The 27,739-nt window shown below is 46.0% G+C and overlaps 1 protein-coding gene across 4 annotated transcripts in view; it reads left to right on the top strand.

The window, feature by feature from the left end:
• The window catches only part of HIPK3 (homeodomain interacting protein kinase 3), a 503,936-nt gene that overhangs the window by 361,344 nt on the left and 114,853 nt on the right, over window positions 1-27,739 (top strand). For all 4 annotated transcript variants that reach the window (XM_085648240.1, XM_085648239.1, XM_085648238.1 and 1 more), the window contains exon 12: window positions 3,746-4,051. In XM_085648240.1, the coding sequence (XP_085504366.1) occupies window positions 3,746-4,051 (306 nt within the window). The remainder of the gene's footprint in view (window positions 1-3,745; window positions 4,052-27,739) is intronic.

Genomic DNA, 27,739 nt, shown 5'->3' with positions numbered 1-27,739 from the left:
TGCATATTAATACGAACGGACAATAAGACAAGTATGCATTACTTGAACAAGCAAGGCGGTACGAGGTCAGCCCTATTATCTCAGCAAGCACAAGAGATTTGGGATTGGGCAATTCGTCACAAGATCAACCTCAAAGCCATTCACGTCCCAGGAATCACCAATGTTCTGGCGGATTCCCTCAGCAGAACCACAACATTTAACCACGAATGGGAATTACATCAACCATCCCTAGACAGTGTTTCAGGAATGGGGGTATCCCGATCTAGACCTTTACGCAACCAGCCAGAACCGCAAATGCCCATTCTTTGCAAGTTGGATTCCCCACAAAGACTCACTGGGAAATGCATTTTTGATGAATTGGTCACAAATATATGCCTACGCTTTTCCACCGATTCCGTTGGTTCAACGAGTTCTGCACAAGATCAAGAAACAGCCTTGCCCTATGATCCTAATTGCTCCCAGGTGGCCCCGCCAATACTGGTTTACGGAACTTCTCCGCCTCTCGGAGAGCGAGCCCATACAGTTCCAGCCAATTCCGCAACTTTTGACCCTCCAGAACGGCCAAATTTGTCATCCGGACCCAGCATCGCTGAGATTAGCGGCATGGCTCCTCAACACCTTGAATTTGCGCACCTAGATATCCCTCCAGACTGTAAAGAGGTTTTGGCCAATGCTCGAGCACCTGCCACTGTTAAAACCTACAAACTAAAATGGAAGTGGTTTTGCATGTGGTGTCAGTCTGCTAATCTCCATCCTATCCATGCAAGACCAGAGCAAATTCTGCCTTTCTTTCTGCAGTTGGCAAGGTCCGGTCTTTCCCATTCTACTCTGAAGGTGTTCTTGGCTGCGATTGCAAGGTTTCGGCAGAATGGTGTTAACTCTTTATTCCAGTAGAGTCATCCAACAATTTTTTAAAGGGTTATTCCGGATGTTCCCTCCTATCCGGCGTCCACCTCCTTCTTGGCACCTTAATATAGTACTTTCACAACTAATGCGGCACCCTTTTGATCCCATTCACAAGGTGGATTTAAAGTTCCTTTCTTGGAAGGTTTCCATTTTGCTGGCTTTGACATCAACCAGAAGAGTTAGTGACCTCCAAGCGTTCACCATTCATCCACCTTTTCTGCAATTTACATTTGAATCTGTAGTACTACGCACTAACCCAAAATTTATGCCAAAGGTTCCGACGGATTTCCATCTTAATGAACCTATAGTTTTGAAAACATTCTTCCCAAATCCACTAACAGCTGCAGAAAAAGCCCTGCATTCTCTTGAGATTTAAAGATGTCTGAAGTTTTACTTACAGCGGACAGCTACAATGCACAAATCGGACCAACTCTTTGTAGCATATGGTAAACCGCGTCAAGGCCATTCAGTGTCAAAGCCAACCATAGCTTGTTGGATCTCTGCTGCAATTTGTTAGTCATGGCCAAGCTGGAAGACCATTGCAAGCGACCCCAAGAGCACACTCTACGAGAGCAATCTCTTCATCTACAGCTCTTTTCGCCGGTGTGCCTATTCATCAGATCTGTAAAGCGGCAACATGGTCCAGCAGGCATACTTATACCAGACACTACTGTTTGGAAGCTGCAAGTGAAGCGGGTTCATCAGTGGGACAAGCTGTTCTACGCAATCTTTTCAAATAAGGTGAGCCTCTGTTCTCCCTCCTCCACTATGCTTTTATAAGATGCTTTTATAAGACGCTTTTTCCATACTATTTCTATCTGAAATTGTTCCGCATATGTTGAAGCACACATGTATTTCTCTGTTTATACTGTTCTATAAGGTATATGGTCTATGATACAAAGCAGCGTCTTAATGAGCATGATGTTACGTACTGCTATCTACTCTGATTCAGGCATGTGAATCTATGAATGACACCCCAAATACTGGATAAGAACAACAGTTACTTACCTGTAATCTGTGGCTCTCCAGTATTGGTGTCTTTCATAGATTCACATGCAACCCGCCCACCTCCCCTCAGAGGCTTTTAGGCTATTATGTATTGGTTCACTCCTGTGCGAGAAAATCTGAGAGCCTCAGCCTCTGGGGAGAACATTCTGGTGGGTGCCGTCGCCTGATTGGCTGCAGTTTGGACTGGATATAATGACTGTGATAGTCATAGGTGTGGAAGTTTTTTCCTTGTAGCTTAGGCTACTTTACTTCCTGGTTTCAGGTTACCAGGGTTTTTTGGTTGTTATATGCATAATTATTGCTTTTCTATGTACCATGGAACTCCCACTCCGACGACTGGGAATGATTCAGGCATGTGAATCTATGAAAGACACCAATTCTGGAGAACCACAGATTACAGGTAAGTAACTATAGTTCGTATGTGGCCACAAGATCGATCACAAAAGGCTTGGTATTATTCTTCAAAATAGATTCCTCCACCAAAGGTTGCACCATACAGAAAGTCTTAGAGGTCTTAATGAAGAGGTTTCTGCTATGATCGCGCACTCAGGAAATCAGAGCCTCATTTTTTTAAATTCCTCCATTGTTGAGATCGAAACCTGCTGCAACATTGCATTGAAATAGTTAGTGGTACAGGGTCCATTTGTCAAGTTATTATTCGTTTGTTTGATATTTAAAGAAAAATTGTGACTCGTACTGCAAAGAATACAAAATTCTGCTGACTGGATTGTGGCCAAAGTACTTAGAGGTGAAAACATTGCTCCCAATTTGTAAATACTGCATTGCATGTATGTGGGCATAATGAGTGACAACCATTTTCCTAACTACTTTGTCAAATCGCTGTGATCCTCCGTACTAGCCTTTGAACCCTTCAACTGCACGTTTCACAATCTTTATAGCAAGTATTGAACAATTAGGCTTATTTCGTAGAAGGTATCAACCCCACTGGTTTCCAATTGAATGTGGTAGGCACAAAGCATTGCCTCTGAAAAACCTGCATATATGGCTACTTCTCACTAAGATTTTACATGAAAATGTACATTCAGGCTGCATTTCGAATGTAGACTCTCCACCTTGCTTTAATCGACTTAGCCTGCCTAAGGGAAGCTCACCTCCATTATCTTTCCAAACGTGACTCCAGCACTTATCCATTGTGTCATTTTTACCCTCCTCCTTTCCTGTTGAAAAACAATTAACTTTCTAGCCCTCCCCTTAACTGCTTGGTTACTATACATGGTAAAATTACCATTAATATGTGTATGTCTCAGAACTATACCTCTCATCCCAGTGTTTTTTAGGACTGGTTTATGGTCACATATTAATACTGGGTGCCTTGCGTCCCTTCATACTGGAACTGAAGATACTCTAAGGCTGGTATGATTCTGATTAATCCATTAAGCTCTGGTATTGCTTTTTGAATTCAGGTTTGACATATAAATGTATTCAGTTGGAAAAAATTTTAGCCTGCGTTTCTGTAAATCCTCTGAATTTGCACGATACCCAGATCAGAGTCATTTAGTTTACAGTGGTAGCACCTCTTCATATTCTGGAATGAAAATCTAGATTATAGATTATTCAGCTCTGTCTTTACCTCCGCCAATAGCAAATATTCTTCTGCTTCACTTATTTGAGAGATGAGTAATTATCGGAGTGACGTGAAGTAGCCAGAAATCTGTCTTGCATACTTGCTCAAGTATGCAGGACGATAATAATGCCCTTTCAAATATTTGTCTCGTGAGGTAGTCTGTATGGAATTTTTAAAAAGGCACCTTTTCACTATTTTACTGAAGATGTAATTCATGTTAACTAAAAAGATTTACCTTCTTTCTAGGAGCAACACATTACACAATACCAATATCCAAAATGCAGCACTTGCATCTCCAAAGATACCTAGCAATGTGAAGGCTGTCGCGTCTGAACTTTGTGTAGCAACACAGGACAATCATAGTAAAACAGAGAGTGAGCAAAGGGTCTGCTGCACATCAGTGGTCACGCAGGACGTGCCAGAGTCCTCCATATCAAACAAGCAACGGCAAACTATCATCATTGCAGATTCCCCGAGTCCAGCAGTGAGCGTGATTACTATCAGCAGCGACACAGACGAAGAGGACACAGCACAAAAGCCTTCACTCAGAAAGTATGTTTTCAAGTCTTTCTTAAGATGCTAAGATTTCAGTGTATTGCAAAATGGAGCGATATATTCATTTAAATGGGTTCTCTGAGATTACCATAAGATGTCTGCCTATCACTTCACAGACATAGTACATTTAGCAACTTCTGATGCTAGCATGAATGTTCCATTAACAAGTTCTCTTTTTGACATTCTAAGTAAATGAGATCTCAAAAATTGTCTGTGAATTTGCCATTTTTAGGTCGAGGGACCGTCCGGCCTGCCGAAGGCAGAACCGGAAGTCCGGAGATCTTATGATGCTTAGAGTGGCTATTTAGCCCGCCTCTCTTTTTGGCTCTCCTCCATTGGCTGGCTTCCTAAACGGAGGCCAGCCATTGGAGGAGAGAGCCGTCCCTCCAAATAGGCTCCGTCTTTTTCAGATTCGGGGGCGTGTTCCGTGCTCTTCTTTCCACTTTTTAGCCACGCCCTTTTTAGGTCTCGGCTCGAAGGCTGCGCTTGCGCAGTCTCGCTCCGAGATTTAATGTTTTGGAGAAGAGGGGCTTGAACCCGCCCCTCTTCTCTCCTGTTCTCCATTGGCTGGCCTCTTAAATGCTGGCCAGCCATTGGAGAAGTCTTTGTCTCACAAAACAAGCCCCGTCCTTTTCGGATTCGGGGGCGTGTTTTTTCGCTACTTTTCGCTGGGCGTGTTTTTCTCTCCTCCAGCCAATGGCAAGAGGAGAGAAAAGAAAAACACGCCCCCGAATCCGAAACCGCCGCTGCGTTTCTCCGAGGCATTTCTGCTTCGCCTCGGAGAAAGGCGGCGGTGTTCATGGCTCTCGCCGCCCTATCCTCGCAACCTGGAGCTTGTGGTGAGGTGTGCTCTGTTTACGTTTCCAACTCAGGTCACAAACCATAACACGTTTAAATCCTGGTTTCTCCACTTGACACCAACCGTGTGATCTTGCGCAAACCACTTTAACTCCCGGTGCAAAGTTCCGGATTCCCCGGGAACGGTCTAAGCTCCAATATTAAGCCTTATCTTGGAGGACTGCATCCTCCTGCACTGGAGCCGCACTGTTGGGGTCCCCCGTACCCCAGGATGTCCTCGGTGCTGGCAGAGCTGCAGAAAGAAGGTCCAAGGGTCCGTCCCTGCCACGCCGCTCCTTATGCGCCCTTGGCTCCTCTGTGCACTGCACCCTCAGCTGCAGCGGGTGGAGAACGAAGGATCCGCTGAAGAGTGGGCGCGGTGCCCTGGCACCCCCGGGTCCGCACGGGTCCAGCTGGGAGTGCGAGGTGAGTGTGTGGGGTGCCACAGGTGCACTCTTCTTCCCCTGCAGTTCGCCTTGCGGAGCTCTCAGCTATGGCACAATACCGGTGCTTGACACGGATCCTCCCCCCTACCTTTAAGTACAGTACATCCGCCCTATCCAATTACAGCGCCATTTCCACCCCCCGCGGCCCGTCCCGGCCCCTTGTGCGCTCTATTGTTTGCTAACAAGCTTCTGATGCAATTTAAGAGCCGCCAGACTCTGCCAGGCCGGGAGGATGTGCCTTATTCATGAGGCGCTGCGGTGGCGAACCTTCAAGTCTTGGCACCTCCCACAGTGCCCTCGTGTGATGGGCAAGGCGCTATAGGTCACCCCTCTAAAGGCAGCTCAGTGTGTTGGGACCCTACTGCAAAGAGTACCGTTAAACCCAGGCTGTCATGATTGGGCAGATATAGGCCGCAATCCTTACAAGGTCGATATATTTGCAGCCGCAGCCTGCAGCCGCAGCATTTTCCACATAATTATAGATTTGCCCCATTTGCCACTTGATCCATCCACTGCTGTATCTGCAGATTTTAACCAAACAATGCGTCTAGCTGAATCGCATCAAACGTTACTAAATATGTGGCGACCCCTGTTTCCGCACAATAGAATGCCACCGCAAAGGTTGACTGGTTATCCAGTATTGGGGTATCTTTCATAGATTCACATGCCTGAATCATTCCCCGTCGCCGAGGCGGGAGTCTCGGTAGATAAAAAAGTAGTGCCAAAAAATAATTAGTAGTAGTAGTAGTAGTAGGCCCAAAGAGAAAAGGCCCTAAGGCCTATATCTTAGAAGCCTATCTACCTTGTTATGTAAAACAACCCAAGAATTGGTAGCAACCAATCAGACATCAGCACCCTTCTAGAACCCTCTCAGCAGAGCCAGCTCTCCTCAGATTTTCACCGCACGTCGTGTGGAAGGGAGTCTCCCTGAGTGCCTACTCAGTTTCTTCTATTCTTCAGTCATGTCTGACAAAAAAGCTTTGTTTAGACCCTGCAGGACCTGTGATAAGAAGAGGGTCCATGTAGACGACCAGCATGAGGAGTGTATTTATTGTCTACATCCTAAGCATGTTGCTAAGGACTGTAGAATTTGCCGGACTTTCCCTCCTAAGACCTTAAGGGACAGAGAGGCAAGAGTTTTGTTATGGTTGAAATCTTCCTCGGCTGAGGAGGATGACAAGGCCTCGACATCTAGCAAGAGAGCTAGATCAATTGATAGTTCTTCCAGTGAAGGGAGAAAACATCATAAGGCCTCTCATGTAACTTCTGACCATTCACAGAAGTCACAAGACTCTGACAGATCCAAGAAGTCTTCAACTACAAAAACCGTGAGTAAATCTCAGGTTAAGACTTTGTCAGTGGGATCATCTTATACTATCTCTGACTTCTGTGGCTCCTCTGTCGACGGCTACAGTCTCCACTACTTCGATATCGTCACCTATCATGTCTCCTAGGGCGTCTAAGACTCCGTCGACAATTGCGTCGACGTAGAGCTTAAAGGAAGTTCTGTCAGCATCGTCGATGACAACATCGACGACGAAAACCCCGTCGACGACGACAAATTACGTCGACGACGAAGACCCCGTCGACGGCGAAGACGATCCCGTCGACGGCGAAGATCCCGTCGACGGCGAAGACGATCCCGTCGACGGCGAAGACGATCCCGTCGACGGCGAAGACGATCCCGTCGACGGCGAAGACGATCCCGTCGAAGACGATCCCGTCGACGACGAAGACGATCCCGTCGACGACGAAGACGATCCCGTCGACGACGAAGACGATCCCGTCGACGACGAAGACGATCCCGTCGACGCCTCAAAAGACAACAAGTCCGTCTATGAGGGGAAGCCCGTCGACGAGAGGTTTCCTTAAAGCGATTCCAACTACCCAGGTTACGCCTATTGCGTACACGCATATTCAGCTAAGGACTTTTCATAAACAGGATTACAGCAATATTTCTCCTTTGCTGCCTTCGCATATCCTGGACTCATATACAGAAGGGGATGATTATGAAGAGGAGGATGATGAGGGTCCTTTCGGGATAGCTAGGCACCCCTCGGAGTTGCATATTAAGTGTCAGGAGATGGATGAGGAGGATGACTACCATGAGCATGCTTACCAGGAAGGCCTTGCTGCACCAGTTTACAGGCATCCCTCAAGGGATTGGGATCGTAGAGAATCAAGTCATCTCCCGCCTACACTGATTCAGGACCTTCAGGCCATGCTGGCGGATTACCGCCAACGCTTTCCTCCACAACAACCTCTTCCTAATATACAACCGACGGAAGAGTCGCACACGGACATGCCAAATTCGCCGATTCACCCTGCTGGTTCGGGTACACAATCGCACCATGATACCATTTCCACTGATGAGGAAGATATCGAAGAGGGTGAAGTACCGGATAAAGACACCAATCTGGATCCTTGGGATGATTACATTATTCCCATGCCTTCTCCACCTATTCCACAACCATCGGATTCGCCTCCAGAGGATATAGGTGGCTTTCACAATTTAATGCAGCGTGCAGCAGTCAGGTTTCAATTACCAGTCACTGTGGAGCATACGGATTGTTTCCTCCATGACTTTAAGGAGGAGCAAAGGAAAATTACCAGAGCAATTCCCATCGATTTTATTTGGAATGAGGGGTTAAAAATTATGAAAACACCTGCTTCTGTACCTGCGGTCCTCCCTCGTATTGATAAGAAATATCGTGCTCCTCCAGAGACGCCCTCCTGTCTCATCGGTCATCCCCGACCAGATTCCGTTATATCACAGGCTGCTCAACAAAAGTCCAAAAATCCGGCTATGCCGATATCGACGCCGCCGGATAGAGAAGGGCGAAGATTGGATCTGATCGGCAAGAAGTTCTCTACGATGGCGGCAACTTCTATCAAGGCTGCAAACTCCTTGGCCATTCTTGGTCGCTATGACCGCCAGATGTGGTCAGAATTCTCTGAATTTATAGACCTCATTCCTGAGGATCGTCAACAAGAGGCAAGGAAAATACTTCAAGAGGGAGAACGAGCCGCATCAGAGATCATAGACTGTGCTCTTGATATTGCAAATACCAACTTTAGGCAGCTTGCAGGGGCAGCAGTTCTTAGGCGTCAAGGTTGGCTTAAAGCAACATCTTTTAGGCCAGAGGTTCAAGCCAAGATCATTGATATGGCCTATGATGGAGAATCCTTGTTTGGGAAACATATAGACGAGGCCCTCCTAGCAATCAAGACTGATACGGATACAGCTAAGTCACTAGCTGCTCTCCAATACAAACGGGGATCTTTCCGTGGTGCAAGAGGTCGAGGCTTTGTTTCAAGGGGAAATTATCAAAGTCAGCAAAATAGACAATATCAGTCTCAATATAGACAGCCTTATGGACGATCATCTTACAGGCAATCTTCCTCGAATAGTTTCTCTCGTCAGGGAGGAAGAAGGCGATCGAACAATCAGGGTCGCGACGCCAACAAGAAGCAATGAGTTACGCTGGACGCCAGTCATCCCTCCTTCCCTCCCAGTAGGAGCAAAGATAACAGCTTTTGCTCACAATTGGGAGGAGATCACCTCGGATCGTTGGGTCATCGACTTAGTCAGAAACGGTCACACCCTGGAGTTCTCAAAACAACCCCCTACTGCCCCGCCCAGGGGTCCCCCTCCCCCTCGTCTTCACTTATTGTTCAAAGAAGCTTTAATAATGCTCCGCAAGAACGCAATAGAGAAAGTTCCTTCGCCCCAGAAGGGAACCGGGTTCTATTCTCGATTTTTCCTCATAAAGAAAAAGTCAGGGGAGTGGCGCCCGATTCTGGATCTCCGCAAGCTCAACAAATTTCTAAAGAAGCAGAGTTTTCGGATGGTTACACTGGCCGAAGTGTTGAGCTGCCTAAACAAGGGGGATTTTATGGCTTCTCTGGACATGGAGGACGCGTACTTCCACATTCCTATCCTTCCCAAGCATCGCAAATACCTGCGATTTGTAGTGGCTGGCGTCCACTATCAGTTCAAAGTCCTTCCGTTCGGACTGAAATCTGCTCCAAGAATTTTTACTAAGTGTCTTGCACCAGTAGCAGCGACTCTAAGGTCACAGGGAATACAGGTATTTCCGTACCTGGACGACTGGCTGCTCAAAGGCCCTTCGAAGCAGACTACCGTAGAGGCAGTTTCAGCATGCCTAAGTCTATTCTCAAACTTAGGCCTCACTCTCAACAACAGCAAATCTCAACTGCTCCCTCTACAGAGAATTCAGTTTCTGGGAGCAATGCTGGACACCAAACAATGCAAGGCATTCTTGTCAGAGGAACGTCAACTTCGTTTACAAAAGCTAGCACTTTCAATCGCAAGAAGAAAGTCAGTTTCTGTCCGGAGGTTTGCGTCTCTGCTGGGGATGTGTTCTTCAACTATAAATCTTGTACCTTTAGCAAGGCTCCGAATGAGACCTCTGCAGGAACAGTTACATCTACAATGGAATCAGGCCTTGGGGTCGTTCAACGACTCCATCAGGATAACACCTCACATGAGTCTCTCTGCATTGGTCGTCACGGATGGAAAACCTGACTTTGGGCCTTTCTTTTCTAACATCTCCTCCAGAATTCGTGGTAACAACAGACGCCTCCATGGAGGGGTGGGGAGGACATCTCCAAGATCTACAGATTCAGGGACGATGGTCCCAGGAATACCGCCAACAACATATCAACAGACTGGAGCTTCGCGCTATTTTTCTCACTCTGCAGGCGTTCCTCCCGAGGATTGCAGGGGCCTCAGTGCTGGTCCGAACGGACAACACTACCAGCATGTATTACGTCAACAAACAGGGAGGAACGAGGTCACTGTCCCTTTCGCAGGAAGCTCAGGAACTATGGGAATGGCTTACAACACACAAGATATCCTTACGAGCAGAGCACGTCAGGGGCCTTCACAACACGTTGGCCGACAACCTAAGCAGATCCCTGGCAGGCTGTCACGAATGGGAGATAGAGCAGAAGCAACTAGACAATTTTTCAGTCATGGGGCAAACCGGCACTGGATTTGTTTGCTACAAGGGAAAACAAGAAATGCCGCTATTACGCAAGCAGATTCCCTCAACAGGGATCAAGAGGAAATGCCCTGTCCATGAGATGGTCAGGGCTTTCTGCGTACGCTTTTCCCCCGATACCACTAATTGCGAAAGTGATCCGCAAAGTGAAGATGGAACATTGCCGCCTCATCCTGATTGCACCCCGTTGGCCAAGGCAATATTGGTTCCAGGAGCTGCTTCTTCTAGCTCACAGCTCCATCCGTCTAATACCAACAATGACGATGTTGACAAGGGAAAGGGGTCAAATACTCCATCCAGATCCACAGTCGCTGCACTTGCACGCATGGCTCCTGATTTCCTAGAATACAAAGATCTAACCATTTCACAGGAATGCCGTGAGATTCTATCTAAGTCACGCGCACAAAGTACTTTAAAAACTTATCGTTTGAAGTGGAAACGATTTTGTCATTGGTGCGAGGGGAAGGATGTCCATCCTTTACAAGCTCCAGTAGAGCAAATCCTTCCTTATTTGTTATCCCTAGCCAAATCGGGACTTGCATTTTCATCAATTAAAGTTCATCTTGCGGCTCTATCAAGATTCAGGAAGAGTACCTCTAAACCTTCGCTCTGTTCCTCTTCATTAATAAAACAATTTATGAAGGGGCTATTCCGCGTTTTTCCACCAATTCGTGCACCTCCTCCAGAGTGGGAGTTGAACACAGTTCTAGCTCAATTGATGAAAAGGCCTTTTGAACCTATCCACAAGGCTGAGCTAAAATATTTAACATGGAAGGTAGCTATTCTTTTGGCTCTTACATCGGCTCGAAGAGTCAGTGAGATTCAAGCGTTCACCATCTCGGAACCCTTTTTGCAGTTCTCCAAAGACTTTGTTACTCTCAGGACAAATCCACGATTCATCCCTAAAGTTCCGACTCAGTTCCACTTAAATGAGCCAGTGAAACTAAAGGTTTTCTTCCCAAATCCAGCCACTCCAGCTGAGCGAGCGTTGCATTCACTGGATATAAAACGCTGTCTGAAATTTTACTTGCAAAGGACGAAGGACATCAGGCGGTCCAATCAATTGCTTGTAGCTTATGGTCAAGCTACACTTGGGTCTGCTGTGACTATAGCGACTATAGCCAGATGGTTGGCTTCTACAATTCATTTTTGTCATGATAAAGCCAATAAACCATTACAAAGAAAGGTCAAGGCGCATTCTACTAGAACTATGGCAGCATCTACTGCATTGTTCGCAGGAGTATCCTTGGAGAATATTTGTCGTGCTGCAACGTGGAGGAATGTTCACACATTCACGAAGCACTACTGTCTGCAATCTACTCTGCAGGAGGATACAGCGGTAGGACAAGCCGTCCTTCAGCATCTGTTAAACTAAGGTCAGATATTTATATATGTTTCTTCAATTTACTGTTTATAATTGCTATATTTTAAGCTACATTGTCTTTTCTTTATGTAAGATAGATGTTTGAATTTTAACAGAAAGCATCTTATGCCTTCTACTTATCAAGTTGCGGGCGTAATTGGGAGTGTATCAGCAATAGTCTCCCACCATCCGCAAACGACTGTATGCTTGGCATACTGCTTGCTACTCTGATTCAGGCATGTGAATCTATGAAAGATACCCCAATACTGGATAAGAAAACAAGTTACTTACCTGTAACTACAGTTATCCAGTATTGGTATCTTTCATAGATTCACATGCACCCACCCTCCTCCCCGTAGAGTCAGTTCTCTATGTTTGGGATATAAGCTTCCCACTCGTGCTAGGAAAATCTGAGGAGAGCTGGCTCTGCTGAGAGGGTTCTAGAAGGGTGCTGATGTCTGATTGGTTGCTACCAATTCTTGGGTTGTTTTACATAACAAGGTAGATAGGCTTCTAAGATATAGGCCTTAGGGCCTTTTCTCTTTGGGCCTACTACTACTACTACTACTAATTATTTTTTGGCACTACTTTTTTATCTACCGAGACTCCCGCCTCGGCGACGGGGAATGATTCAGGCATGCGAATCTATGAAAGATACCAATACTGGATAACTGTAGTTACAGGTAAGTAACTTGTTTTCTTATCCATCCATCAGTGGTTTGACTGTATTTGGTTGTTAAATTGGTACCAATGAGGTCAAATCTTTGGCCAGAAAGTGTTAGCAAGTATAAAAAACCACAAAACAATGAAGCAATACTATAAAAAAGTGCCTCATTATACTGCATAGTTGCCTTTTTTGCCTCCTAGTTTGGTCCTCCCTTTCTGCGTCATTCGAGTGGCCTAGGAGATAATAAATATCATAATTCAAATTAGGCATGTCATCTTTCCGAGGTCGATAAAAATAGTCCTGCAGGTGACACAGCCTTTAATCCTTCTGAGGCTGCTAATGTGAAGGACATTCTACTCACTCCCTCCACTGTTCAACAGCAATCTAGATGATACCATGAAAGGGGCGGGGGAGGGGGGAAATAAATGCTCTATAATTGTATTATCTTAGCTTTTATTTGTCTCGAGGATTGTATTCACAATGTTAGCATACACTATACATTGGTTCTTTTCTCTCCGGCAGATCTAGCATCTTTGAGCTTACCCCTTTACTGCACCTCCTTTCAGCACTGAAGTTGGCAGACATAGTGATTGTGGTGCGTCTGTGGTGGGAAGGGAACGTTTGGGAGTACTTGTGAGGGGGGAGATTAAAGTTAACAACCTCTGACTGTTCGGGGCAACGCGTTCTGCTTACATGATGAGTGTGAGCTCAGATGCATGATGGGTCGTGTAGTTTCCTTGGTCCTTGCGAGGGTAGTTAATCCTAGCCAGATTGTATTTTTGTTACAGGTTCGGATTTATAATTCTCCTGTAAGAATGAGTTAAGTAGGGTTACAAGTCTTAGAAGGCACAGCGAAAAACATGAACTCGGCGAGCTGCTTACGCATGGATCAGGGCACACGAGAACTTAAACAAATTCGCCTTCAAAGTCTCCTAAGTGGTCGAGGTCAAGAGGCAGGTCAGTGGGTCCTATAATTCAAACAGAGGATGTAGACTTGGGGCTAGAGCAGCCGACTTTGGAGCTGACGCACAGGGTTCGAGTGTCGGCCTTGGTTCAGCATTCTGTGATATCTTAATCTTCCTGTGTTTATAAAAAATGAATGTGTCTTGTGTAAGGTAACTGGTGGTCATTTAAAGCGCTCCAATACCTTCGGGTAGAGGTTGCGCTATATCAACCTGCAAAAAAATAAACAATGGATTTAGGAAGAGAAGGGGGCCGCAGAGGTGGGTGTTCATAGCTCTTTGACTTCACAGCCTGTAAGCGCTTTGTGAATATACACATCGTTAGTTTAAACAAGCGCGCGCCTCGCGCTACAAGTGGGATGGGTGGGGGGGGGGAGTGCAAGAGCAGACAAAGCGTTACCCTTGCAGGAGCATTTGAGAGTGATTAAGCTATTGACATTGTAAATAACAATGCCGTTTCTTTAAATCTTTTAAAAATAACATAAACAAAAACAATGTCATGAGCAATGCCAATAGCTCTAACTTTAACAATGCCGAGACCATTGCATTGTAAATGCTTGTTGTAATTAGAATCAGGAAATCAGCAATAACCCATATTGATGTCGACCCGTACATAATTTCAAAGAGGCGTTAACTTAGTCATTTAATGTTTTTTATTGTTTATCTCTAGATTTTTAAATCATTGCGTCCGAAGCGTCAGAATCCGAATTTCCAAGCCCCTACACCCAAATCTGTCCCAAAACAGAAGGAACTACATAAATCCTAAAACAGAACATGTTCTTACTAAGTCGCTTCAAAATCGCAAACCTGAGTTAGAAGAAGAACCTTAGTGTGTTAAGAAGACATGCATGGTTGAGGATTTCTGGTTTCAAACCTGAAGTGCAACAGTATTTTAAATATTCCTTTTGACAAGGAACATCTTTTCAGACCTTAAGTAGATAAATCATTGGAAAAAATGAAAAAAGAGTCTCCTTCTAATCAGGGCTCCTTTTGTCGCTCCTACCGTGGGTGTGGGGGGAGGTTCAAAACCATGTCCTCGGATAATACTGCCACCTCTTACAATGGCAACAATCAATCTTCCTCTACAAGGGGCTTCTTTAGAGTAGGATATAGAGGTAACAATAACAAAGGACGAGGCAAAGGTTCCGCTCCATGTAATTCTCCTTCCCCCAACAAGCAGTGACTTGCCTACATTGCCCACCTGATGATTTAACATCTGTTGGGGACGTCTTGTTAGGAATTATCTAACATGGGTATTGCCTAGAGCTTACCAACAATCCTCCAAACATACCACCAAGTTCTCACAAAATGTCACCAGAACATTTACATCTACTTCAGCAAGAAGTACAGTCTCTCCTCTCTAAAGGAGCCATAGAACCTGTGCTGTTATACCATCAAGGGACATCCCCAAAAGTATGGCTCCTTAAGACCTATTCTGGATCTGAGAACTAAACCTCTACATACTATCAAAGCATTTCCACATGGTAATGCTTCAACAATTGTTCCCGCTTTTACAGCAGGTCGATTTTATGTCTACTCTAGACTTAAGACACATTTCCATATTCCAATTCATCTCGCTCGTTGCAAATACCTCCAATTCATCATAGTGGGTCACCATTACCTATTCAAAGTGCTTCCATTTGGAGTCTCCACTGCACCCAGGGTATTTACCAAATGCCTGGCAGTAGTCGCAGCACATCTGAGAAGATAGCACATCCATGTCTTTCCATACCTGGACGACTGGCTTATCAAAGCCAGTACTTACCAAATGTGTTTTTAACACACTCAAACCAGTATTCACTTCACCAACTAGGGTTTACAGTGAATACGTTGAAGTCTCATCTACAGCCTTCCAATATGAAAACATAACTGGGAGCCACAATAGACTCCCACCAAGCTCTAGCCTCTCCCAATACAGCCAGAATTCACAGTATTTAGTCCCTTCTCACTCCATTTTAGTCTAACCAATCATTGCCAGCAAGAATCTTCATGCAACTGCTGTGCATGATGGCGTCTTGCATTACAATTCTTCCCCACTCAAGACTTCACATGCGTCCCCTTCAAGAATCCTTAGGAAGTCAGTGGAACCAGGTGCAGGGTCAATTAACGATCTAGTGCTGGTAGACAGCCGCACCCATTGCTCTCTGCAGTGGTCTCTAAAAAATGTTTCTAGAGGGCAGCCCTTTCTCGATCCTGCTCCACAGACAGTGCTAACAGTAGAGGCATCGCTCACTGGTTGGGGGGCTCACCTACAAAGTCACACAATCCAAGGATTATCGACTCTAAAGTACATGAGCCTTCATACCAGTCACCTAGAGCTACTAGCAGTGTTCCTAGCGCTCCAAGCCTTTCAAACTCCCCTAATAGGTAAAACTGTACTAGTCCACACAGACATGACAGCTATGTATTACATACAAAACACTCAACTGTCAAGCCTACCACAAGCCATTTGGAAATGGGCCATACATTACAAAAATGATCTCCTAGCAGAACACCTTCCAGGAGTAAACAATCAAATTGCAGACCTTCTCAGCAGACCGAGGCAACAAATCCACGAGTGGGAACTTCATCCCCAAATCCTTCTTCCCTACTTTCAGGAATTAGGGTTCTCTTCCAGGGGATCATCATCAATAGTCATAAGCACTGAATATTCCCGCCGATGTGCGTGGACCCCGGAAATAATAAAAATTATATATGAAAAAATATATATATATTTTTTTATTTTTTTTCTCATACCAATGCAGCTCCCATCTAGGAGTCTAAATTTATTTATTAATTTATTTATTAAAACTTGTAAGGCGCAACACCTACCCAAAAAGGGTTTCCCGGCGCCGAGATACAGCAAGAAAAAAGTGTCAGGAGCGAAAGCTAGCTACTCAAGTTATTGCTCGAATAGCCAGGTCTTAACGTTTCTTCGGAACCGGTCATAATTTTCCTCCTTTCGGATGAAAGGAGGGAGCGCGTTCCAGAGGGATGGACCAAGGAAGGCAAATGATCTGCCACCCATTCTTGCCAATTTAAATCTAGGGATACAAAAATTGGAAAGTGATTGTGAGCGAAGACTGCGCTTGGGAATGTAAGGCTGGGCCAAAGATAAAAGATAGTTTGGCGCTGTGCCAGCCTTGATTCTAAACCTATAGGTCAGAGCTTTAAAGCGGATTCTGTTTTCAACCTTGAGCCAGTGGAGTTCCATGCGATGGTTTGAGACCCCAGAATTTTTCGGGATTTTACAAAGTAGACGGACTGCAGCGTTCTGAACAAGTTGCAGTCGACTGATTGCCGCTTTATTTGACCCGAGATACAGAATGTTACCATAGTCAAGCCGAGAAGTAATCGGAGCATTGACTACAGTCTTCTGAGTAGAAAGGGGCAGCATCCATATGATTTTTCTCAACCATTTAATAATGGTGAGACAAAGACCCACCACTTTGTTGGCTTGTTTACTCATAGAAAGAGTACTGTTCAGAATAAAGCCCAGGTTACGAACTTGTGTCACTGGGGTAGGGAGAGTGGCCAACTGGTCGGGCCAGTGGGAGGAATTCCACAGATCATGCTGTTTTCCTAAAAGAAGAACCTCCGTCTTGTCTCCATTAAGCTTTAGCTGGTTACTAGTCATCCAATTCAGGATGTTTTGTAACCCCAACTTAAGGGGAGAAGAGGAAGACGGTCTAGGCTCGGAAAGGGAGAAAATAATTTGGGAGTCATCGGCGTAAGTCATAAGGGAGAGTCCAGATTTTTCAGCTATATCAGCTAAGGGTCTGAGATAGATATTAAAAAACAGCGGACTCAGAATGGAACCCTGAGGCACGCCGTGAGAGGTTTTGAAAAAGTCAGAGCAGGCTGTAGAAGATGTTATTTGAAAAGTCCTGTCACTCAGAAAGGAACGGATCCAATCAAGTGCTTTACCTCGGACTCCGTTCCCAAACAGTGCCTTGATAAGAATTTCATGTGATATAGTGTCAAAGGCCGCGCTCAGATCAAGGAGCACGAGCGCGACCGTCTGACTTTTATCAAGTAGGTTTCGAATGTGTTCTGTGACTCCGAGGAGAGTGGTTTCCATAGAGAAACCAACACGGAAACCAGATTGTGAGGGGTGCAAAAGTGAGTTATTTTCGACAAAGGTGGTTAAAGTCGAATGGACATGTCTCTCCAAACATTTAGAAAAGGAAGGGAGCAAAGAAATGGGTCTGTAATTTGCCAAACATTCAGGCTCAGCTGTGGGCTTTTTTAACAGTGGCGTAACCATGGCGTGTTTCCAAAGAGTCGGGACAGATGAAAGATCTAATGACGCATTAAGCGTGTCAACGATGACCTCCAAGGACGGGTCATCAAGTAGTTTAATGATTTTAATCGGGATGGGATCCCTGGGAGAGCCAGACTTAGTATTTTTAAGTATGAATTTCATTGTGTCTACCATGATGGGGGGCCATGCTTCCAAGGTATTATCACCCAAGGAGACATGATCACAGTCGGTAGAAAGGGGTGACACAGTATTGTTAATGTTAATGTCCCTGATAATTTTCTCAATTTTCTCCGAGAAGAAACAGCCAAGATCTTGGCACTGTTGCGAATCCAGTGGGGAAGGTAAAGCTGAAGTGTGAGCTCCGGCAAGGTCCTTAACTAGATTAAACAATGTTTTCGATTTGTTAGTAGCTTCCATAATGGAAAGAGAAACAAAAGAAGCGCGCGTTTTAACACAGGCAGTATGGTATAAATTTCTAGCCTTGTGATAAATGCTTTTAGCGTCAGGGGCGTAATCTTTACGCCATTTGCGCTCCAGAACCTTACATTCTGATTTTTCAGATTTTAAAAGGTCATTAAACCATGGGGCAGGATGGTGGTGTCTGTTTCCTTTACTAGAGGTGGTGGGTAAACAATGATCGGCAGCATCGCGGAGCCCTTTATCGGTGGCTTCCGCCAGGCAGTTTATATCATGGACCTTCCTAGGAGGATTTAAATGAAGTGTCTCGTTTAATTCAGCCATGTCAAGTAACTTCCAATTTTTCCTCAACGTGGCAGAGGCATTTAATTTAGTGTGAGCAGTAGGCAGAAGTTTGATACTTAATTTTGTTAGATAGTGATCTGACCAACAAATAGGAGAAGTATTGTGCCATTTAAGCTCAATTACATTAGAAAAAAAGGGGTCAAGCAAGTGACCCTTATTATGAGTCTGTCCAGTATTCATTAAGATCAAATTTAGGGCCTTCAAGTCGTCCAGCAGATTGGCACAAACTGCGATAGACGGGTCCTCCAGATGTAAGTTAAAATCACCAATAAGTGAACATTTTTTAGATACCATAAAATATGGGGTAATGTAGTTAGCTAAGGTGGATGCCCATTTGGAGGAATTACCGGGAGGTCGATACAACAGTACACCGGACATTGTGAAATTCGAATTCAGGGAGATTTTAAAGAATCCGGCTTCGCACTCAGGGATGGTAATATGTTCTAAGGTGCACTTCAGTTTCCTATCGAAGATAATGGCAATCCCACCACCCAACTGGTTTTGACGATCAATCCTAATAATAGCGTAGTTTGCAGGTCGTGCGGTAGCCTCATCAGGGCCCGCACTCTCATGCAGCCATGTCTCAGTCAAGAAGAGAACGCTAGGATTTACCTCCATGAGGAGGTTGGATATGTCCAAACTGTGCTTGGGAAGTGAGCGGCAGTTGGTAGTATAAAGCACATATTCCTTGGCCTCCTCGACACGATGGTGTTTGTGTTGTCTACGCCTCCTAACCATATCAGGGAAAAGTTGGAGGATGGAAGTGGAAAGTTTGCACTTATTACAGGCCGTAACTCCAATACTGTGGAGATTGAGTAAGGTGCAGCTCGGGTCCCGAAGAGGGCGAAGCGCTCGCAGTTCCACCGAGGATCTTACCAGCTTCTTGCAGGCGGGAGGAACATGGCCTTCTGCCCCAAGTCCCGTACAGGCCCGGACGGGCACAGACGGGCACAGACGGGCTAGTCTTTGGCGTGTCTTCGGCGTGCTGAGGGCGTGCCCGCTGCGCTCGTCCGCTGCGCGTCCGAAGAGTGTACATAGTTATAGGAAGGTAAAAGGGGCGTGGCTATCTGCGAGGGGCGTGGCCCTGTGACTCGAGGGAGGTGATGGCGGCTCAGGACTCGCGCTTCCCGCCCCAGCACTGACTCCGCTGTGCGGGGAGCGCCAAGCCCAGAAACACAACCGAGGCAAAGTAAGGAACAACGAAATAAAAACAGAGCAAATCAGCAATGTGCAAAAGAGCGAGGTATTAAAATGTTAAAATTGAGGAGCGACACCCCCGCCTTCCGCCTCAAGGGTAGCTGTAATCAACAACTAGCTATTCACACAGACAGCGTTTTAAATAATGCAATAACACACAGAAAAACACTATTTGCTAACATATAAAAACACAAGAGGGCAAGTTGCACTTTAACTCTGTTTTTTTTTGTTGTTTTTTTGGGGGGAGTAAAACTCATGAATAGTAAACTGCAAATAAAGTAGATATTGTTAGCCTACAGGCTGCATTGTAAACCAATAGCATAGAAAATGAAAGCATTTACACACAACTGGCGCTGTGCCTTTAAGGCAGCCATGACGCCTAGCTTCCCATCATGCCTCAGGGCTGACAGTTAGGTCAGTTGTTCTTTATGGCTCCTTCAGTCAGGACCCTGGATTTTCAGCTCTTCCTTTTACAACTTTGTCAAAAAATATTTCATAAAGTTCTAGTTTTCTGCTTTCACTCAACGTCTTTTTGCCTTAGAGTGAAAGGGACACCTTTTTTGAGTTCCAGAAAAGGTTTATTTTCTTCAGAAATGCCTTTATTTGATCCTTTCCCTGCCTGTGGCAAGAAGGGCCAGATCAGATACACAACCTGTGTGTATTCTCTGCCTCACTCTTCTAACAACTGCCATCATTGTAAGAAGTTGTCGAAGGACCTTCAACGACAGGGAGAGGATTCGACTTTATGGCCTCTCTGAAATAGGTAGGTCTCCTGTGAGGCAGCAGAAGAGAGCTCGGTCGACTTCGAGAGGAAGAGTCCCGACCTGTTCGCCGTCTGCATCTGGATCGACCTCGAAGCTGCTGCCGACGACAAAGAAATCGGCGTTGAAGACTTCGGTGATGCCGGCGCATCATCAATCGTCGACAACGGAATCCCTGTCTACGAAGGTAACCGGTCCTCCGTTGATGTCAACCAGGCAACGTTCAACGTCGAGAGACAAGTCTCCGTTGACGCTGGGTAGGCGATCAACGTCGAAGCGCATCACTCCGTCGTCGCATCATTGACATCTAGGCACATCACTCTTATCATCGCCCCATCATCGACGTCGAGGCACAGGTCTCCGTCAAGATCAGTCCAGAAACCTTCGACGTCCAGACACAGGACACCTCCTTCGACATCAAGGCAGAAATCTCCGTCGAGATCGGTGCAAAGATCTTCGACATCGAGGCAGAGATATCCGTTGTCGGCAGTCCAACGTCGAGACACCAGTGGGGGCGGCGGACGTCTAAGCATGGTACTCCGTCAGGTAGACGTTCGAGGTCGAGAGAACGTTCGGCTGCAAGGTTAAGTCCTCCTTCCAAGAGGAGAAAGTAAACGTCTAGGCAGACGTGTCCGTTGAGGCGACAATCTGTGCAGAGGCGCTCCAGATCAAAGTCTAGGCACCCATCCAAAGAAGCCTCACACCCAGTAAGCCTGTCCTAGTCAGTCACCGACATCTAGAACAGGCTCTCACAGTTCTCACCGAGGATCAACGTCAAGATCTCCAGAGGTGGTGATCTCTATGTCCAGCGTCGGGGGGACACCAAGATTCCCCAACCAGGCCTGCACAAGAAGAGGTGAACTCTCCTCCTCCTGCAAGTCTCCGGAGGGGAGAGAGAGGTACAGATCACCTTCCATCCATCTGTCACCACGATGGAACAGGCATTTGCATCACTGGTCCACGGCCACAGCCATAGTGGAGCAGCATTACTCAAGCCCTCTTCGCAGATCTCCGTTTGCTCGTCTGGTACAACCTGTGGGTAGAGAACGTTCTCCTTCAAGAGTCAGAGCTCGCAGCTGCACTCCTGTGCCCTCACACAGAAGGAGGTCTAGGTCTAGAAGCAGGAGGAGAACACACAGATCTCCAACTAGTCCTTCTCTTCCACTCGTACGTCCCACAGAGACTACTCGCCCACTCTGACCGACAGTCCGTCGTCTAGGGTCTCTCTGGTGGATGATGTCTACACTTTTCAGGACATTCTTGGTAGAGGGGCGACTAAGCTAGGCATTCCTATGCCGACTCGTCAAAGTAAGTCCTCTGTGATTTTTTAGATTCTACACCAGCGGGCAGCATCTAGACCTCTACTACCATTAAGACCAGGCCTCATAGAGCCAGTGATGGACATCTTTCTCAAACCGGCGAGTGTTAAGACCGCTCCAGCGAGAATCCTTAGAGCTGATCCTCCCCCGGATTCTGTCATAATTGCTGCGGCAAAGAAGACCCATGCTGTCTCTTCCTCCTCTACTGTTCCACCAGATAAGGAGAGTATATCACAAGATTGGTGGGTAGGAAGGTTTGTGGCACTTCGGCCTCTATGTTGAAGGTCTCCAATGCATTGGCTCTCCTGGGCCGTTACGACCGATCCCTGTGGGACTCACTGTAGAGATTCACTGAGAAATTGCCGCAGGAAGACCGCAAAGATTTTGAAGAAATCTTGCAAGAGGGCAGCTTGGTGTCTAACCAGGCTATCAGCGCTGAGGCTGATGGGGCTACCCTTTCAGCTCATGCTTATGCGCAAGAAGAACCTCTTGGCTCCGACTTACAGCGCTCAAGCCAGAAGCGCAGTCACGCATCCTGAATCTTCCCTTCTCCGGTTCATCTCTGTTCGGGGCTTACACTGATGAAGAAATGTCCGGATGAAAACCGAGCTGGACACACTGAAGGCAGTGGGCCTCTAGAAAAAGAAGGAATTCCGCAAGAGATTCAGACCTTACAATTGGCGATCCTCCCAACAGAGGGTTCAAACCCCTCATTGGCAGAAAAATCCAGATCAACAAGGTCAACAAAGATCTCAGTTTTGGGGCAGACTTTTCTCCAGAGCAGGAGGAAGCCAGCTTCAAGGTAACTAACTACTCCGCCAAGACGCAGACAAAGCAATGAGTGCCCACTTCCCCCGTCCTCCACTCCAGTGGGGGGGGGGGCGGGGAGAGGAGTATCGCAAATCGTCTCGAAGAGTGGCGAGCTATCACGAAGGGTGGGTGGGTGATAGCTACGCTGCAGAATGCGTACTCTCTACGTTTTCGACACCGTCCTCCCTCAATCCCACCAGTTCCATCATCGTGTCACCAACTGAAGAGAGTAGTTGCCACCCTTCTCAAAGTCAGCCATCGAGAAGGTGCCAGTATTTCGGAGAGGGGTTTACTCAAGATACTTCTTGGGTGGAAAAAAAAGGGTTGAAAGGCAGAATACAGACCCATTCTGGACCTGCGGACACTCAATCAATCAGAACAGAGAAGTTTCGCATGTTGGCTCCATCAAATATATCCACATCTCAGGCAGGGAGATTGGATGTGTTTGCTGGATCTGCAAGATGCATACTTTCACGTTTCGATCAATTAGCATCACAGACGATACCTAAGATTCCTGGTGGGATCCCCTCATTACCAGTTCAAAGTACTGCCCTACGGGTTGAAGTCAGCCCCCCGGGTGTTCACAAAGTGCATGGTGGCAGTGGCAGCCGCACTGCGACGCAGAGGCATCTTCGTGTACCCATACTTGGACGACTGGCTGTTGAAAGGACCTTCTCCAAACAGTGTGAGGAGTCATTTCCTGAACTGTCTCGAATTTTGTAACCGGCTGGGCCTGTATGTGAATTTCAACAAATCGACTTCACTGCCAACACAGAGAATACATTACTTAGGTGCTCTGCTAGACTCCGAGGTAGAAAAAGTTTTTCTTTCGGAGGAGAGACCGTGTTCCATCATACAGAAATGCAAGCTGGTTCTGCGCAACGGAAGGCTGCCTGTTCATCGGATTGCCTCCCTGTTAAGTGCATCAAGGCATGTTACTCGTTGACTAAGAAGGAGCCTCCTGTGGGGCTGCGTGCCCATTCTACCAGGGCAACAGCTACTGCCTTGGGATGCGGCGTTCTCTTGCAGGATATTTGTCAGGCAGCTACGTGGGCCTCACTGCACACGTTTACCAAGCATTACTGCCTTGACAGTCCAGTCCAGAGAGACGGCTTCTTTGGCCGTTCTGTTCTCCGTGACTTTTTGGTGTAATCTATTCGCAGACCCACCACCGGGGTTGGTATTGCTAAGGTAAGGAATCCATCAACAACGTGTCTCTTTCAGATGCACAAGTTACTACTTGTGTAATGATATATCTGTAAGAGACATTAGTTAGTAAAAGATTCCTTACCGCCCCACCCATCCGCCCCCTTCTGCAAACTGATTTCTATGGTTATGGTCACCCCCTTTCAGGGCCCTAGTTTCATGGCACCAGTGGTCGGTTTCTTGCATGGCTCTGCGTTCCTGGCGCGGGAAATCGTGTACAGAACTGACGTCGCGCATGGGTAACGCCTAAGTAGTCTCCGTGACGTCATCTCGGAGCATACGTCACCAGCAACGGACGCGGAGACGCACAACGCCACCTACTGATGCGCAGGGATACTGCTAGCGAATAAACTTTCCGGATCCAGTCTGACGCCTGGGGATATTCTAAGGTAATGAATCTATCACTAACTAATGTTTCTTACAGATATATCGTTACACAAGTAGTAACTTGTGCAGCAGTCCCGGTCATGTCGAGAGATATTTTGTCGAGAAAAATACCGATAAGTCTGACGTCAAACGCCCTCGAGGTGGGGTCGACGCCTCGCGTGACATCTGGACACACCAGATGTTGAGCGTCCCATCACTGGCAAGGAAGCATCATCAGTCAACCTTGAGACGCTCCTTGGCACAGAGTCAGCCATCGCTGTAGAGGTTGCCATCGACTTCCAGGCGACAGTCATCACTGTCAAAGTCTCCCAGCATGTCGTCGAGGGAGACGTCACCACAGAGGCCTCCTCTGACGTCTACGAGACATGCATCAAAGTCGAGGAAGCCTGCACGACGTTGAAAAAGAAGCAGTTATCGACATTGAGAGATGAACACTTTCCCATGCTGCATAAAGGCCTGAATCGACCTCAACAGAAGCCCACTGTATCTTTGTGGACTTGGTGAAATTTAGACCTCTGTCTCCTTCTAGACCCACGTCTGTCACCTGTAATTGTCTCCCCAAGGTGGTTGGAAAGTCTGTGGATAAGATCTGTGTCTACCACGTCTTATTCACAAGCATACTCTCCTTTGAGAGTTGAACCACATATGGCATCTCCAAAACAAACTACTTATCAAAGTCTTTCTTGTGGCACACCATCAATACCGCCTTCGGTTCCTCCAAATGTCACACCACGTAGGTGTCTGCAGCAGTGACCTCGTAGATCAGGAAGTCCTATCTTTGATCATTCTAGAACTAAATCTATAACTCGTCAAGATCCAGAAGATCTCATACTGTATCATCCAGGCATTGGAAATCACCTTCTTGGTCTATAACTTCATGTTCCTCAGTGCCAGATTATTTTCCTGCACTCTTAGACACACCTCCAGCAAGAGTGTCACCAGTGGACGATCTCTTAGCTTTCAATGATGTCCTCATTAGATGTGACAAAATTCAGTTTGGACATTCCGGCCACTACAACAACTTCATCTGTGATCTTCACAATGTTTCATCGTAGAACAGTCTCAAGACCACTTATGCCACTGGTGCCTGAACTCTTAGAGCTTGCAATGCAGCTATACAAGGCTCTTTATCAGCACCCTCTGTTCCTAAGATCGGATCCTCCTCCTGATTTTGTGATAGTGGTGCTGCACAGAAATCTCACACTGCATCTTCTTCCTCTGACAAAAAGAGTAAGCAGATCAATGCCCTTGGTAAGTTGATGTGTGGAACATCAGCATCTTATCTGAAGGTTGCAAGTTCCTTAGCTTTGCTTGGGAGATATGAGAGATGCCTAGGGAAATACTCGGTGAGGGTGGCCTGGTGTCGAATCATGTTATTAGTGCAGCAGCAGATGCATCAGACCTAGTGGCGCATGGATATGCACACATCTGTGCAAGAATATCATCTTGGCTGCGTCTTACTAGATTGAAGCCAGAGGCACAACACCAAATCATGAATCTGCCATTCCCGGGTAATATGCTTTTTGGTACCCATGCGGATGAGGAGATTTCCAGAAGGAAGACCGAATCGGACACTCTAAAAACTGGTGGTCTGGGAAAGAAAAAGGAATTCTGCAGAAAGTAAAGACCTTATGGCAGACAATATTTCCAGCAGAGGGCTCAACCCCTCACTGGCAACATTGGCACTCACTTCCATACTTGCAGACCATCAAGAGGAAGAGGTTCACAACTGCAACAGCCTGCAGCCACAAGAAAGCCTCCTGCAAAGCATTGAATCTTCATCCCCCCCCCCTTTTTTTCTGTTAACCGTTCTAGTAGGGGGGTTGGGAGGGACGTATAGTCAATCACTTGGAAGAGTGGCTGTCAATCACAAAAGACAGATGGGTCTTGAATATTGTCAGAATGGCCATTCTCTTTGCTTTGGGACACCTCCTCCTACTGTTCCTCCAGCAAAAACATTCCGGTACCAGCTAGACCTCTTGCACGGATGTGGAATTCCTATAGCCCGACGCCCAGGACATATTAGGGGTCATGGGCAACAAGTTTTAATATGCATTTTCTCCCAGGGACAAGTAGGCCTAACCCTCTGCAACACAAACCTTTAGGCTGTGAGTTTGCCCAGGGCACTGTGACCATGGAAGTCCTCTAAGGGCTGCAGCACTTATTGTGCCACCCTTAGAGGCCCTGTACATTTAGACTCGCACACTGCTTTTGCAGGCTGCGTGTTTTGGTGTAGAACAAAGTGAAGAGTCGACATGGTACACATTCCTGTGTGCCATGCCTACAACCCTTTGCTCTGCATAGATCAGCCACCCCTCTAGCTGGCTGCACCAGTGGTGAGGGTACAGGATCAGGGAAGGGCACTGCCTGCAGTTGAGTTAATATTGGTGTGCATGTGTTAATGCTGTTCAAACTTGTATTTATGGTTTATTAATTGAAAGCTTTTATTTTTAGTGTGAGCGCTCTAACTAAATGTAAGTTATGACTGCACTACGGACAGTGGTTCCAGTATACAAATTTGTACACTCTGTTCAAATGTTTAGCAATTTGCGGCTATGTAGAACGCTCCCAGAATGCTCTCCGATTAGAGGCAAATATTTGCAGAAGCTTGAAAGCAAGAATAATGATTCTTTGCTTTCAATATAAAATGTTCCTAAAAAAAATGAAAGTAGGAATTTATTTTTTGCTAAACTACTATATAATTTCAGGTACCATTTCTGTGCAGTATCATTTAGTAAAATGTGTTGAAGCATACTAGTATTTGCCAAAAATATTCATATTGTAAAATCTGTGTAACCAGTTTCAATAAGATTATGGGAAACCTAAAAATAAACCAGCATTGGCAAAGCCAGTCGGTCTGAAACTGGTGGTCAGCTTTTTAGTTTTGGAAATGCTTGACTTGTTTTGGCATGGTTTTTGTAAAACCTTATTGATGTGAGAGCTGCTGGGCCCTCACCATTATAACAAACAATGGCAAAAGCAAAAATTGTTTTTGGTCTCAAAAAAGCACACCCTGCCCTTATGCTCCTTGTGAAAGAGCAGACTGCTGTCACTCCCAGTAAAGCCAGCCGATACACAGAGAGAGAGAGAATTTTAATAAACCCAAAAGGTCATGGTTAATGCCAGACCAAATTAGTGGCCCAATTTTTTTAACAAAGTCTCAAAAGTGCACCCATGGTATATGTCCTTGCATTAAGTGCTTTTGTGAATTCACAAGAATTTACAGAAGTAGGGCAAGAAATTGTACTCCTAGAAAATATTTTCTCATGCGAAAACCTGAGTGTTTGCAAGTCCATTTTCCCTCCAACCACTTTTTTCCCAACTCTGGAAGAAGATTTGTCTGCCATTGTCAGGAGTAAATTTCCAACCTGTCTCAGTATGGGAAAAGAAACCCTTAACATGCAAGTTAGTAGGTTTGCACAGACTCAAAAGCACATTCCAACCGTGGAACTATTGCTTACCACTACCTTTAGTCCCAATATGTAGATCTGCGGAAATCTGGGCCATAAAGGGATTGCTAGTATTCAAACATTACTATAGTGTGAGCGCTGGCTTAATAAAAGAGGCTATAGAAGGGCTCTTATATAATGAACTGCCATAATTGTTCGCCGCACTACATGGCACCAAAGGGACAAGTGGATTTTGTTACCGGACAAGTCGATTTATGAAGCAACCTGCCCCATGGACAAGTAGATATT

This window comes from Triturus cristatus, chromosome 3_2 (genome assembly GCF_964204655.1).
Source record: "Triturus cristatus chromosome 3_2, aTriCri1.1, whole genome shotgun sequence".
NCBI classification, from domain to species: domain Eukaryota; kingdom Metazoa; phylum Chordata; class Amphibia; order Caudata; family Salamandridae; genus Triturus; species Triturus cristatus.
This window is presented reverse-complemented; position numbering and strand designations above follow the sequence as displayed.